Source organism: Abramis brama (assembly GCF_963993115.1).
Source record: "Abramis brama genome assembly, chromosome: 11".
Lineage (NCBI taxonomy): Eukaryota > Metazoa > Chordata > Actinopteri > Cypriniformes > Leuciscidae > Abramis > Abramis brama.
In genome coordinates, this window is record NC_139973.1 from 22,409,838 (window position 1) to 22,426,976 (window position 17,139).

The following is a 17,139-nucleotide window of genomic DNA, read 5'->3' on the forward strand; positions in this document are numbered from 1 at the left end:
TTTGGAGTTCAGGAGATTGTCTTGACCAGGACCACACCCCTAAATGCATTGAAGCAACTGCCATGTGATTGGTTGATTAGATAATTGCATTAATGAGAAATTGAACAGGTGTTCCTAATAATCCTTTAGGTGAGTGTATATTCTAAATAGCAAAACAGAAAATATTTTCACAGGAATAATGATCAATGATGCATGCTTGACTCTGACTAGATGGCTTAGCAACATAGGCAGTATAATGACAGACACTCACAAAGTCTTTGGGTGGTTGAACGGGCCATAGATCCGATGACACAACACTGTACAACTGCTGCCGCATTGTGCAGACAGACAGTAGCCTAATGATGACACCTTCCACAGATTTAATAGAGGGTATGCGTGTGACATCACCATCAGCCGGAGTGACTGCAGTTACGCCCACTGAGTGGCAAAAAGACTGAGCAGCAGCATTGGTTTTCAGTGTGAATGCCGTGAAAAAAACACAAAACATCTAAAACGGGAAAGAGCTTTGCGATTGACTTTACAACTAGATTTGACAAGAAATCTGAGGTATATTTTTACAGATTGCCGAAAGCTACAGAACAGAGAAGCAAATGGATCGCTGCAATTAGAAACAACTGTGTATTTTTATAAAGCAACATTGTATTTTTATAAAGCGTTCACATGCAAATTTGCTTTATTTCCCTGGCGTCGAAATCAGGCTCATATAAATGTCAGGTAACAAAATTCTTGGCTGCATGCCAATATCCATGGATCACTGGATCTTTGGTAAGTTGTAAGGAACACTATATCGAGTCCAACCTTTAGTTAAACTGATAATCGATTGTTTTACTCGCATTTTCACAGTTTTCCCTATTAACCCTTGTGTGGTGTTCAGAACCCTAAAACCCCCGGGATCTTCCCGGTCAAAAATGACCGGACTATAAAAAATAGCTTATAAATCTCTCATTATACTATATTTTCACCCAATATTGGATTCAATCTTTTTGTCAACTTGTTCTCTTTCAATTGGGACTGGTTTTATATTTCTATTTGCATCTAATTTATCGTAGGCCTCATTTATTTGACAGTAGGGATCTCATTTTTTGAGTAAAAAAACATTATTTTTGAATAATTTTGGAAATATTAAATAAAATCTGAAGAAAATTGGCACTGTTTATCACACAAGTCTACTTTAATTTTTCACCAGGAATTTTGTTTTGAAATACTTTTATTTTGTACAAAATGGCACATTGTCACACTTGTGGTCTTCCCGGTCAAAAATGACCGGCCTACACAAAATTGCTTATAAATCACTCGTTATGCAATATTATCACCCAATTTTGGATTCAATATTTTTGTCAACTTGTTTTCTTTCAATTAGGACTGGTTTCATATTTCTATTTGCATCTGATTAATTGTAGGCCTCATTTATTTGACAGTAGGCATCTCATTTTTTGAGTAAAAAAAACATTATTTTTTAATCATTTTGGACATTTTAAATAAAATCTGAAGAAAATTGGCACTGTTGATCACACTAGTCTACTTTAATATTTCACCAGGAATTTTGTTTTGAAAAACTTTTATTTTGTACAAAATGACATTGTCACACTTGTGGTCTTCCCGGTCAAAAATGACCGGCCTACAAAAAATTGCTTATAAATCACTCGTTATACAATATTATCACCCAATTTTGGATTCAATCTTTTTGTCAACTTGTTTTCTTTCAATTAGGACTGGTTTTATATTTCTATTTGCATCTGATTAATCGTAGGCCTCATTTATTTGACAGTAGGCATCTCATTTTTTGAGTAAAAAAAACATTATTTTTGAATAATTTTGGAAATATTAAATAAAATCTGAAGAAAATTGGCACTGTTGATCACACTAGTCTACTTTAATATTTCACCAGGAATTTTGTTTTGAAAAAACTTTTATTTTGTACAAAATGGCACAGAGTTACACTTGTGGTGTTCCACTAGGCCATTGAGGGCCATTGTTTCAATGGGCCATTGAAAGTGAATGGGAGAGACTGAAAAGTTTTCAGGGGCATGTTAATTGTTTATGTACACACAAGGCCTGAAATTAACACCCGACCACACGCCAAATGCGGGTGAATTCTGCAATTGGCGGGTAACACTGTCAATCTACCTGCCACATTGGCAGGTAGCCAATGAGAATCGACCCTTCGCGGGGAGTTTGATTGACGGCGATCTGGCCAATCATAATCCGCCGAATCCGCCTTTTTTTGTCCGACAAAGCAGTCAGGAGAGTTCAACGTTGGATGATTTGAACTTGAAAAAACGGAGTGTACTAAGTAGGCCTACTGACATCTTTCCGCAGTTAAAACTACATTCCTTCTTATGTTCATTCATGTTTATTTGATGCTATAAATTAACTAGAAGGAAGAGATGATCGGTTCACGAGCAGCTTTAACTGAGGCACCACAGCGATCTGTCAAGACACATTACAGAGCCAAAAAACGTTATTGTCTAAATTTCTTTAAAAATGACCAAATTTTAACGTTGAGACTTTGTTTAATATCAAAAGTAACCTGGACTGTCTTGTCTGTCAGCGTGTTGTCAGTGTCTCTGCTGCGCGATGTGTTTTTCATTGCATGAGATCATGGTTTGGCGTGAGCGCGGTGTAGCTTGTCGGACATAGCAACAGTAACTAAAGTCTTTGCGTTTTTTTTTTTTTTTTTTTTTTTGCAACTGTTGTTCTTTGACATTTAAACGAAGTCAGCCATTCTTGTTAATAACTTGACAGCACTTAAATATTCTTACAAGTTAAAGAACAAATGTTTGTGCAATTCCTTTTTTTTTCACCTTTTATGAGGCCAAAAAAAAAAAAAAAAAAAGGCTGGTAAAAAGTCACTGTGGCGGGTGGATTTTTAAATCCACCTCCCACAGTGGCTGGTGGTCAAAAAAGTTAACTTCAGGCCCTGTGTACACATATGTGCATGTGATGGATTATGGTGAGTTTGGGCTCTTTTTAATCTTAACAATCTCATGTAAATAATGATGTGCCATTTACCACAATTTATGCATGCTTCATTGAGTTATGAGTTAAAACGCGACATAAGTGCTAGGCTACATCTATAGTCAAGGCTCTGTGAGCGCATGTGGGGGTTCGTGTGTTACAACTCCATTAGGAATATCTTTAGATCTGAGTGATGGATTATGTTGAGTTTGGGCTCTTTTTAATTGTGATAGTCTACTGAAAATAATGATGTACATTTTTCTACGATCTGTGCATGCTTCGTGAAGTTATGAGCGAAAACCAAACATGAGAGCTTCATGAGTATATACTTGGCTAAGTGTGTCTGTGGTATTTTTTTGTGTTAGAACGCCATGAGGAATATCTTTAGATCTTATTGATGGAATATATTGAGTTTGGGCTCTTTTTAATCGTGAGCTCCTGCTGTAAATAACGATGTGTCATTTTTCATGATCGGGGCATGTTTCATGACGTTACGAGTAGAAATGTGTCTAAAATTCCATCATCCATATATGGTTTAAAAATGGGTCTCTTGAAGGGCTTCTCTTGAAGGTTTCATGAAGATACAAGTAAAAAGGCCAAGTCTAAGCTACCTTGCTTGACTATGTGAGTCTGTGTGTCTGTGGTATTTTTTGTGTTCGAACTCCATGAGGAATATCTTTAGTTCCGAGTGATGGATTATGTTGAGTTTGGACTCATTTTAATTGTAAGCATCTGCTGTAAATAATGACGTGTTATTTTCCACAATCAGGGCATGTTTCATGACGTTACGAGCAGAAATGTGTCTAAAATTCCATCATCCATATATGGTTTAAAAATGGGTCTCTTGAAGGGCTTCTTTTATAAAAACCTCACTCAAGTTTAGTAAAAAGCCTGAAACAATTATGCTTGCTGTATTCTACTCATTGAGACCTTTCAAATGACATATGACACAGGACTATCTGAGCTGTATGATGTATTTGACATATTGCTGTAGTACAAAAAAGTAGTTTATAAATTATGAATTTGTTTTTGTTTTCTATTTATCAGCAAATAACTCAGCACTACTTAGGAGTTTATCAAATTGGCTACATTCATTGTAAATTTCAGACTCTAAGATTTCAAATGACACCTATTTTAAGTTGATCAAGGTAATAGTTTTGAAAAAAAATTATGATTATTTATTTCGCAGCTAGGTGGCGCCTGCGGGGGGCACAGGCTGTTAACACTCTGTTTTAGAGTAATAACTCAGCTGTCGTTAGGAGTTGATCAAAGTGATTAGATGCATTAAAAAGCTGAGATTCTAAGCTTTAAAATGATACATATTTTGTGTTGTTCCATTCATTGTTTGCATTGGTCTCTCCCATTCACTTTCAATGGCCCATTGAAACAATGGCCCACAATGGCCCTTAATGGCCCAGTGGAACACCACAAGTGTAACTCTGTGCCATATTGTACAAAATAAAAGTTTTTCAAAACAAAATTCCTGGTGAAAAATTTAAGTGTACACTAGTGTGATCAACAGTACCAATTTTCTTCAGATTTGATTTGATTTTTCCCAAATTATTCAAAAATAATGTTTTTTTTACTCACAAATTGAGATGCCTACTGTCAAATAAATGAGGCCTACAATTAATCAAATGCAAATAGACATATAAAACCAGTCCTAATTGAAAGAGAACAAGTGGACAAAAAGATTGAATCCAATATTGGGTGATAATATTGCATAAAGAGTGATTTATAAACAATTTTTTGTAGGCCGGTCATTTTTGACCGGGAAGACCACAAGTGTGACAATGTGTCATTTTGTACAAAATAAAAGTTTTTCAAAACAAAATTCCTGGTGAAATATTAAAGTAGACTAGTGTGATCAACAGTGCCAATTTTCTTCAGATTTTATTTAAAATGTCCAAAATGATTAAAAAATAATGTTTTTTTTTACTCAAAAAATGAGATGCCTACTGTCAAATAAATGAGGCGCCTACTGTCAAATAAATGAGGCCTACGATTAATCAGATGCAAATAGAAATATAAAACCAGTCCTAATTGAAAGAGAACAAGTTGACAAAAAGATTGAATCCAATATTGGGTGATAATATTGCATAACAAGTGATTTATAAGCAATTTTTTGTAGGCCGGTCATTTTTGACCGGGAAGACCACAAGTGTAACAAGGTGACAAAATCCCCCCTAAAAAAGTAAGAAAATTGTTAAAAAACATTTGAGAAGTAGTTATACCATCTGTGAATAAAGTCACTAAGTTTCAGTCCAAAGCGATAACATTAACTAGTATTTTTGGGTAAAAGAAAATTCTCTCCGGGTCAAAATGACCCGAACACCACACAAGGGTTAAATCCAGTCACGCAGCAGCTCTTTTGCCACTCAGTCCGGCCGAGGGGGCATGTTCTGGCGGGAAAATGACGTCAATGCATACCCTCTATTGTCTAGAATGTCACTACAAATGATTTGACAAATGATTTGCTCTATACATCTGATCGTGGTTGTATCTCGCTATTAGTGTTACTCTATCGATTGCTCGATCGATATTCGATTGCTCCTGATCGATTGCTCCTGTCTGCCACGTTGCTTCTGCTGCTGTTGCGTTGGTTTGCGTCTGTAAGCTTCGTACATTTTTCGGTTTTGAATCATTATTTACTATCATTCCTTGTTGTTTATACTGCTAAATATAACTCACTCAACATCACACATTAACCTGACATCGCTAGCTTCAATCTAAATCGTTATTGCTAGCACAACACGCTAGTAATTTGCTAGCCTGTTATCGTGCCATCCGTCTGCTCTTTTTTTTTTTCTCGTGCCTTTTATGAGTCCATCAAACAACTAAGGTGAGTAGGATCAGTCAACAAACACGGTGAGTCATGTCATCTTCTCCTCTTATTGTCACTTGCACTTCATGCAACATGTTTAGCATATCCTTCTCTGTCAGCATAGGATTTACATGTGATAAATGCAGGGATATAGTCAAGCTGACGGGGAAGATTTCAGTACTAGAGACACGCATCCAAACTTTAAATCGAGGATAGTAAGCATGCAAGGGCTTTAGATACTGCTTTGGATGCGACTAGCTTAGTGAACTCTGTATATTGTTAGGTTCCGGCTGTAGAGCCTGTGCAGCAGGGCAATTGGGTGACGGTGAGGCGCTGTAGTCGCGGGACAAAACAACGCTCTTCCGTTCCGATTACAACTTCAAATAGATTCTCCTCACTCAGTGAAACACCCACTGAGAATCCTGTTGAATGTGCCCTAGTTATTGGCGATTCTATTACACGGAACGTGAAAATAGATACACCACCCACCATAGTCACATGTTTGCCGGGAGCCAGAGCGCTTGACATCAAAACAAATTTAAAAGTGCTGGCTAATGCTAATCGTAAATTCTCTAAGATTATTATTCACGTCGGCACTAATCATGTTCGACTCCGTCAGTCGGAGATCACTAAAATTAATGTTAAAGAGGTGTGTGAACTCGCAAGTACGATGTCAGGCACTGTAATTTGCTCTGGCCCCCTTCCTGTTCGCAAGAGTGATGAGATACTTAGTAGATTGTCCTCACTCAATGGCTGGTTGTCTAAGTGGTGTCCCCAAAATAATATAGAATTCGTAGACAATTGGAAAAGTTTTTGGGGCAGACCTGACCTGTTGAAAAGAGATGGTATTCATCCCTCCTGGGATGGTGCTGCTCTTCTCTCTAGTAATATGGCACATAGTCTTAGAGCTCAAACATGAATTGGGGCTCAGGTCAGGAAGCAGACAGACTGGCTAAACCGACCGTCTGCTAGCTATCTCACGTCACTTAGGTCAGATAAATCCCATCACATTGAGACTCTTTCACCTAGATATCATCATATAGAGACTGTGTCTGTTCCCCGAATTAGGACATACAAAAAACTTCCAAACCTATCTAAGGGTAATAATTTAATTGATGTTCAACAAATAAAAAACAGATATAATACAAATGAGCAAATGATAAAGCTTGGGTTGCTGAATATTAGATCCCTTACTTCAAAAGCACTTATTGTTAATGATATGATTACAGACTATAATCTAGATGTGCTGTGTTTGACAGAAACCTGGCTAAAACCAAACAATTACATTACTTTAAATGAGTCCACCCCGCAAGATTACTGTTATAAACATGAACCTCATCTGAAAGGCAAAGGGGGAGGTGTTGCTGTAATTTATAGTAATATTTTTAGAATTACTAAGAAGTCTAGTTTCAAATATAATTATTTTGAAGTGTTGGTGCTCAATATAGCAATATATTGTGTAAATGATAAATCACGTTTGAGATTTGTGCTGGCTACTGTATACAGGCCACCAGGGCACCATACAGACTTTATCAAAGAATTTGCTGACTTTCTATCAGAGTTAGTACTGGCTGCAGATAAAGTCCTAATTGTTGGTGATTTTAATATACATGTAGATAATGAAAAAGATGCATTGGGATTGGCATTTAAAGACATTCGTAACTCTATTGGAGTTAGACAACACGTGTCAGGACCTACTCGTCGTAATCATACTCTAGATCTAATATTATCACACGGAATCAATGTTGATGCCGTTGAAATTCTGCAGCAGAGCGATGACATCTCAGATCATTATCTAGTCTTGTGTAAACTTCATTTAGCCAAGGCTGCAAAGCCGACTACGTGTTACAAATATGTTAGACCTATCACTTCTGCCACTAAAGATTGCTTTATTAATAAACTTCCTGATCAGTTTCATCATCTCAGCATCCCAGATAGCTTAGAAGAACTAGAGGTATTTCGCATTTCATGGAAAGAGAGCTTCATTGCATAGAGAGAGGCCTTAAAAGCTGCTAGATTTGCTTATTTTTCAACCCTATTAGAGGAAAATAAACAAAACCCTAGGTATTTATATGAAACAGTGGCTAAACTAACAAAAAAAAAATAAGCTTCAAGCCCAGAAGTTTCCAAGCAGCACAACATTAATGGCTTTATGAACTTCTTCACTTATAAGATTGATAACATCAGGGAGAAAATTATTACTATGCAACGTCTACTACAGTATCGCATCAGGGAGTGCATTGTAGTCTCCCTAAGGAAAAATTCGATTCATTCATTGCTACAGAAGAGGAAGAATTCGCTAAACTCGTTAAATCATCTAAATCGACATTATGTATGTTAGACCCTATACCGACTTAGCTACTGAAAGAGATGCTGCCAGAGGTCATAGATCCTTTTCTTAATATCATTAATTCATCTTTGTCATTAGGATACGTATCAAAAACTTTTAAGCTGGCTATGATTAAACCGCTTGTTAAAAAAACGCAACTTGATCATACAGAATTAGTCAATTACAGGCCGATCTCGAATCTACCTTTTCTGTCAAAGATACTAGAAAAGGCAGTATCCTCACAACTATGTTCCTTTTTAAAAAGAAATTATATCTGCAAGGATTTTCAGACCGTACCATAGTACTGCGACTGCTCTCATTAGAGTTACAAATGATTTGCTCTTATCATCCGATCGTGGTTGTATCTTGTTACTCAATCTTAGTGCTGCATTTGAAACTATTGACCACAACATTCTTAAATAGACTCGAAAATTATGTTGGCATTAGTGGAATTGCATTAGCATGGTTTAAATCATACTTATCTGACCATTATCAGTTTGTAGCAGTAAATGAAGAGATGTCTTATCGATCACAAGTTCAGTATGGCGTACCACAAGGCTCAGTACAAGGACTGTTGCTTTTCACTCTGTACATGCTGCCCTTGGGAGATATCATTAGGAAGCATGGAATTAGTTTTCACTGTTATGCTGATGATACTCGCCTCTATATTTCTTCACGCCCTGACAAAACTTACCAATTCACAAAATTAACGGAATGCATAGGTGATATAAAAAATTGGATGACTAGTAATTTCCTACTACTTAATTCTGAAAAAACAGAGATTCTAATTACTGGACAAAAAACTTCCTCACGTAATAATCTAGAATACTGTCTAACACTTGATGGCTGCTCTGTCAAGTCTTTGTCGTCGGTTAGGAACTTGGGTGTGCTCTTTGATACCAATCTTTCATTTGAAAGTCACGTGTCTAGTATCTGTAAAACCGCATTTTTCCATCTTAAAAATATATCTAAATTGCATCATATGCTCTCATTGACAAATGCGGAACAATTAGTTCATGCGTTTATGACACCAAGGCTAGATTATTGTAATGCTATTATGGGTGGTTGCCCTGCACGCTTAATAAACAAACTACAACTGGTCCAAAACGCAGCAGCTCGAGTTCTTATCAGAACCAGGAAGTATGACCATATTAGCCCAGTTCTGTCAACACTGCATTGGCTCCCTATTAAACATCGTATAAATTTTAAAATATTGCTGATTACTTACAAAGCACTTAATGGTTTAGCTCCGCAGTACTTGAGCAAGGTTTTAACACATTATAGTCCTTCACGTCTATTGAGATATCAAAATTCCGGCCAGTTGATAATACCTAGAATATCAAAATCGACTGCAGGCGGTAGATCCTTTTCCTATTTAGCACCAAAACTTTGGAACAGTCTTCCTAACATTGTCCGGGAAGCAGACACACTCTGTCAGTTCAAAGCTAGACTAAAAACACATCTCTTTGACCTAGCATACACATAACACATTATAGACTTCTATAATTTAATGTTAGGCTGCATAGATTAGGTCAGTCGGAACCGGGAACACTTCCCATTAATCCTGATGTACTCGTTACATCATAAGAAGAATGGCGTCTACGCTAATATTAGTCTCTCTGTTTATCCCGAGGTTTAAACAGGTCCGCAGTCCGCCGGATCCAGGCTGTATCCAGATCTGATGAAGGACCTGCGCCTGGACGTGACGACAACGCAGTCCTGAAGTGTCGTCTAGTCTCTCCCCTGTGAAGGCCCCCCCCCCCGCCCTCCCCTCCCCTTCCCTTATTTTTATAAACAACTCATTGTGCACACACACACTCTCTTAGATTTTAGTCAGAGCGTTGAGAATCCATGTGTCTGGGTCAACTCACTTGATTAGGACATAGACTGAGAATGAGAGATTTCAGGTTCAGGTTTGGTTCTGTCTTAAAATTTGACAGTACTCGTCAGGTCACAGCTTCAGCTTCAGCTTCCACGCTGACATCACCTTCTGAATGGTGAGAGGGGCATTTTGTCCTGGCTGTTCTGGAGCCCTGGTTCAGTTCTGACTGTCTGTCATTCTCTCATGCTGTTCAATCACTAGAGCAGAGAATACCCTTATGAGTGTCCTAAACACACAGCCAAAAGTTATGTGGATCAGGACACACTGTGATGCTGAAATTTAAGCACTGCTGCCCTACTTTCAAAACTTCTGCTGTCTATCAAAAATCCAATCTTGGGGACGAGAAAAACCTCCTCACACTCATCCCTCCAAACACTGCTGAGATATAAGTGGAGAAGCCAATGGAGAATTTCACATCAGGACAAAAAAACCCAAAAACTGTATGAAGCACATTCATCATGAGTTTCGTTTGTCTTCACTGGTCGGAAATTTCCAGTGTTATGCCTAACTGAATGAGCTTTCACCTAATTAAGTAATGTGTGTGTGTGTGTGTGTGTGTATGTATGTATGTATATATGTATATATACATACACATATATATACACATACATACACATACATATACATATATATATATATATATATTATATACACATCTGCCAAGTGAACTATATGATCTCATATTTTATATTCATATATTTTATAATGCACATTCATAGTCTACACTTTATACTCATATATATTTTATGCAAACATTTATACATTTTGCTCTCATGCAAATTATATTATAAATAATAAATGTATGTAAGAAGAAAATATATACATTATTTAGTCTCCCAGACACACTTATGCTGATGGTTAAATTACTCAGGGAATATTAATAAAAATTAAAAGGTTACATACTATTTTATTGCCTTTCTTCATATGTGTGTTATAATAAACACGAGCAATGAGAAAGCCCACACGAAATCCACGTTTCAACAAAAATGCCCATCAATTGTAAATTCCTACAGATTCCACATCCCTTGTGTGTTTGTTAATTTTAGCTAAGAGCTTAAAAAACAAACACATTTTCCAATTAAATACTAGACAGATTTGACTTCCACCAATCAGAATTGAAGAAAGAACAAAAAGAGCCAATCGAATGGATGTAGAGAAAAATGTTAGGCTATAACTGGAAATGGAAAAACATTAGTGGCTGAATCTCACATATGCAAACACCAAACAGAGGTGAAGGAAAAGAAGAGAGAGAAGCACTCACCTCCCTGCTTACTTCTGTCAAGATAGATTGAGACCCGTCGGGCCAAACCTGTGAGGAGAAGAGGAAGAGAGAGGTAGAACACAGGAAGGAGATCAGGAGGCCCGGTCAGTATATCAGCCAGAGGACAGCACAGTGTTATCAAACACACACTAGGATGTGATCTGTGGCCCTAACCCAAATGGTGCACTTCATGCGCACTTGTGGTCTTACAATTGCCTGTGCACAAATGTCAGTAAAATCCACACAACTGTAGGGTTGTCCTGTCTTTCAATTTAGGCTTTAGTGCTTGAGAATGCCTCCTTTGTGACCATCGTGCGTTCTCGATGCACACTTGGACTACCAACAGTCTATGTGGCATTACATCACCAAAGAGTGAATTTAGAGGTGGTATGCAAGGGTATAAGGGTACTGAGCCTTATCACACACACACTTTTACATGGAAACAGGCTCTCGCATTCACTTTTCTATTGTTCAACGCGCACACACGCGCACACATAGAGAGAGGGGGGGGGGGGGGGGGGGGAGAAAGAGAGAGAGAGAGGGGGAGAGGGAGGGAGAGAGAGAGAGAGGGGGGGAAGAGAGAGAGAGATATGTCCAACCATATTCCACCTGAATTTAATTAACCCGTATACTTTATCTACACTCACACACATACACACTGCAGGAAAGAGATCGAGAAAAGGCTGTGGTTTCCCAGCATGACATCTGCCAAGTAAATCAGGTTTTCTCACTGGGAGACTGAACAGCAAGGGAGATGCTCATCCAAAACTTTGCTCATCCATCTTAAAGAAGCACAGATGTGAAGGAGCTCTTTAGGAAAGCCAGCGGCTCAAGCATTTATTTGCGTTCTGATGTACGTGACTGAGAAGTCTGGACATTCAGTCTGGAGGACATTAAGGTTTTTATCGTGAAATAATTATTTACTGAGTTACTTTATTTTTGTTTTATTTTTTTGGTTATGCTCTAGATTTGACCTTCGGGCAGTGCTGATTGTATGAACTCATATAGAATCACTCCAATTTATTGGCTGATATAGTGAAATAGTGAACTTGCCATCTGCTGCTCAGATTTTCTACCGAAGAAGCCCCCCTCAGCAGCGAGAGGAGCTTGGCAGCGAACGCAGTATCTTGTTCCCTATTCAGAGAACATGGTAACCCGAGTAACCCAAGATGTTCTCTTTCATAGGTTCACTCAGCACTGCATAGCAATGACGCAATGGGAACAATATACCACACAAGCTAAGCACTGCCAGATCTGGCCCAAAGGGACTCCTCTTAAAAGAGCCTGGGAAGACATGAGACTCCTAGTAGAGTGAGCCCTAATACCCAGAGGTAAAGGGAGTTCCGCACCTCATAAGCCAAAGAAATCACGTCTCTCACCCAATGAGAGATGCTGTGCTGTGGCCCCAAAGCACACACACAACTGAGGCGACTTGCGACACTGGCCAGAGTGGTCCACATACACCTTTCAAGCCCGAACAGGGTGAATGAAGCCTCTTCTCCTCCGTGGAGGCAAAGGGAGGTGGACAGAAAGAATGAAGCACGACTACTTGAGAGCGGAATGACGTGGGCAAAACTTTGGGTACATAATGAGGCCTGGGTCACAGAAACACCTTCACAAGACCCGGGGCAAACTCTGTGCAAGGCCAGATCTACTGCACATGCCGTACACCAAGACATGAAAGACCTTCCACTTGGAAAAATACAGCCATCTAGTAGGAGGCACACAAGCGTTATCAATGGTCTCCCGAACATCAGCGGGAAGACCAGAAGCCACTAGCGTCGCCCCTCATCAGCCACACCCATAGCTTCCAAATCTCGGGTTGAGGTTGCCAAATACTGCCCTGGAGCTGAGACAACAGAACCACCCTTCCACCAGGGAGCTCAGCTCTGAAAACCACACCGTGCAAGCCACTCTGCTTTCGAAGACCGCACTCCAACCAGTCAGGGAGGTGTCTGTTGTGATAACCTTATGGCGGCAGACCACACCCATTTTGACCCCTTGTAACAAAAAGAGGGTCTTTCCACCTCCAGAGAGCACAAAGGCACATTCATGAAACTCTCAGCAGGCAGGTTGCTGCCATGAGAACCAGAAGTCTGCCATGTGCTCACCGTGACATGATGGCCGAGCCTGAAACGGGCAGAGCACGCATCGAGACTGAAAACTAGAGCATGGGCCAAGCGGGCCTGCATTGAGAGAGAATCATCGGCTGTGGACCCAAAATCCTCCAAATCCTCTGTGTGCCTCTGGACTGGGGCATAAATGTCGAGCTCGACATCTGATCCCCAGGCCTTGGATTTATGAAGGGCCTCAGCCGATTTATTTGCCACAGAGTTACGGCGGAGAGCGGATGAATCCTTATCAAAGCAAGCAAGCGAAACTTGCAGTAAGAAGCGGCATAAATAGCCTCATGTGCATTTCACACACTTACCATGCAGGTTGTCTCTTGCAATGAAGCGAGAGCACAGCGGCTGGCAATGACGAAGATTCATTGTGCTTCACCAAGAGGAGAAAAAAGCACGTTCCACTAAATGCGGTTGCTGGTGCATAAAATTGAGAATATCCAACGAAATAGCTTAACTAGCATGGGCCAGATAAACTACTTCTGAAGAGGAAAATCTGAGGAACAGATGGTGAGTTCACTATATCAAGAGCGGTGCCGGCGCCATAGACAATAAATTGGCTTGATTCTATACGGGTTCAGACAATCAGCACCGCCCGAAGGGTGTTTCCATTGCATCATGGCAACGCATCGATGAGTAAACCTATGAAAGAGAACTACTAGCCAACAGCAATAGGTATGTTGAACACGGGGAGATCTTTGTCAATACGGTATCGTAATAAAGGTTCAGTTTACCCAAAAATAAAAATTATCATTTACTCACCCCTCATGTTTCTCTAAACCTAAACTTCTTTAACAACAAAAGAAGAAATGGCACAGTAGGCATGTAGTATACAGTGGCATTTACATTTTATAAAAGTAGTCCATACAACTTGTGCACTATAATCTAGTATATAATATAGTATACTTAAGCAGGGGTTCTCAAAGTTTTTGGGGCCAGGGACCAGGGACTCTTAGGGCAGTGTATCTCAACTGGTGGGTCACAAGACACAAGAGTGTGCAGTCAAATAAACGACAACAACCGTAATACAGTTTTTCTGATGCAAGACTTTTATTTTGAAAGATGCGCATGAAAGCTGTTGACAATTCTGTAAGATGCAGTTTAAGTAAAGACTGCCTGAGAAAAAAGCGTTGCCCAGATTCAGTATCCCCGGTCAGATGAGATGTTGTCAGGTTATACGTCAGTGTCATTATTCTAACGTTCTTTTCAAAGTCTCTCACCTCAGAAAAACTAACTTTCCTGCCCTGGCAGCCGTTATACTGAGCTTGTAGCGTGCACTCTTCAACAGCATGCACGAATTGCGGCAGCGCACGACTCTTACTAGATAAATAGGTGATTTGATTTGAAAAACTCAGCCAATCAGAATAGTTTCTCTCTTTTTGTGCACCTTCATTCTTTTTTTCAGACCTTTTTTCATTCTGTAATGCTTCATCAGACACTATACTTTTCATGATTTTCCTTGAAGAATTTGAGAGATTTGCTATTTCAAATCTAATTATAAACGTTCACAGTCCAAAGCCACGTTTAATATGTGGTTTCGAGAGTGTGCGGCTTCCTGGCAGAAAGGGAAATGTATGATCACGGACCAGTTAAAACTCATGGAAGAGATACCTTTTTAATGTGCTGCTTGTTGCATTGTGGTTGGTTAGGAAAGCAGAAAGTTGAAAGCCTCAACAGGCTAAATATTTATAGTGCTTTATTTGCGTGAAGTCACTATGCTTTCAATGTATTGGAAAGAGCTGCATAAACATTTAAAAGAAAAATCTTTTATGGTTCACAGAAGATAGTACTAGTGGTTAACAGGGGTTTGGTATTAGGGTTAGTAAGAGATTTTTGGGTGAACTAACACTCGTATTGCTGACAGATGCCATGTTCCTCCTTTCCAATGACAGAGGATGCTAGCAAATGTATTTACAGACATTACAGAGGAAAAGTGTAAACAGATTTTGCTGTGGGATTACAGTGATAGTTGTTTATTAATAAAGAAAATAAAGGAAAGCAAAATAGTGTCTAAGAAACTGTTACTATATGCAGGGAAAACAGGAATGAGGAACAACACTAAGAATAAGGGCTACAGCAACTGGTCATGGAGGACACTAACATTTATGATTTCTATTTAAGCTGCTGATTTTTTTCTGCTTCATACTTAGAAGCAAACCTTTTCATTTTATAACTGAGGTAAAAGTGCCATCTAGCATGGATTAATATAAGACAAGCTTTCATGCAGAAATGCATTCATGAATTTTAAATTTGGCTAACAGTCAGTCATAAGGACACTTTAGGATTTACCTCTATTTTCTGTACTGATGGAGTTTTGACCCGGCTCAGTGGTCCTCGAAAACCAGTTTAAATGACATTTCTGAGATCAGGTGTATGATATCTTTATGTGAGGAAGAGACCAAAATCTTTCACTGATAATCTTGCATTCCGCCAATGATGTGTTTGCTATGGAACACTGTTTACTAGGCAGCATATACCTGAAATGGTATGTGAAACCGTACAGAATATGTAAAAGATTAATTTGTGCAATTTTAATCCAGTTTTGTGTAAATGTGTCTTTTGGCTATCTTGCACCCAGCGCAATTGACTTTGTACACTGACACGTTTCATTCCTATTTTGCACCCGTCGCACAGCGGACTTTTCCCTCGGCAGACGCACGTCGGTAAATTAGGAAATGAACTTGCGCTCCCGGGGGCAGTTCAGCAAAAAGAGGCGGCGTGTTCCGGCGCAAACGTTCCCTGGTGCTATTTTCCAGTTCCAGAAAACAATTCCGCCACAGACCAGGAAAAACCTAGTCTAAAGTCAGTGGCGCGTTTTCAGTGGCGCGTTCAAATGCTATTTTAAGGGTGCATGCTTGGCCATAATGTAGCGTATACACAATGCGCATACACTTTGCTTCTCTCATCTACACAGCTGCAGCAGTTGACATTTTTGCAAACCATACATAATTACAAGGAAAAATATTCCACACGAGGGAAATCATTGTGGTGTCCATGAAGATGTGAAAAAAATAGGCATAAATCTAGCTTACACATTTACCCAAATTATTATAAGCCTGTTTAACTGAAGCTTATTTGGGTGGGTTTCTCCCATCCCCATACAATGTCACTCTGTCTTTTACGGCCCTGACGAGAACGTCGGTCTCCTCGGCTGTGAACCGCTCCTGGCGTGCGCCTGGCAAATCTGCCCGTTATAATAGCAATCCGCCATGGAACAAGCGCGCCTGCTTTTAAAGGGAATGTGAGATGACGCTGTGATTGGTTTATTGCACGTTACGCCCAAACCACACCTATGAGTAATGTAGCTACTTCAGACCAACCCATTTTAGATTTGCGTTGGGCGCAAGAGTCATTTATCCCACCGGTATAATAGCAACAGCGCCCGAAATCCGCCCACAAAGTTACTTGCGTTTCACGTTTGATACTTGCGTTTCAGATCGTTAAAATAGGGCCCAACGACTCAAAGATAGAATGGGATACAGTAATTTTTTATTTAAATTAAATGTGCATATTGTGCAGTACACACAATATGGAGACAGCATACTATAGAAATAGCATGAATAGTACACATTAGTATGCCATTTCAAACACAGCCAAACTTCATTTGTTATAGTGACAGTACCAAATTTGAACATTTGGAAGAGCTTGAAATGAGATTTGACACCTAGGAATTCATCTAGGTATTATCCACCGGGAATAATGAGAAGGCACTGGGACGATAATATTATTTTGTTTAGTTGGTAACACTTTATTTTGATGGTC

At 39.3% G+C, this 17,139-nt stretch overlaps 1 protein-coding gene across 5 annotated transcripts in view; it reads right to left on the bottom strand.

Annotated features, from left to right (window-relative positions):
* rptor (regulatory associated protein of MTOR, complex 1) overlaps positions 1–17,139 on the bottom strand; it is a 339,338-nt gene that overhangs the window by 15,426 nt on the left and 306,773 nt on the right. For 3 of the 5 annotated variants that reach the window (XM_084128073.1, XM_084128072.1, XM_084128076.1), the window contains one exon: positions 11,255–11,302. The exons of the other annotated variants lie outside the window; for them this stretch is intronic. In XM_084128073.1, the coding sequence (XP_083984199.1) occupies positions 11,255–11,302 (48 nt within the window). The remainder of the gene's footprint in view (positions 1–11,254; positions 11,303–17,139) is intronic. 5 annotated transcript variants of the gene reach the window in all.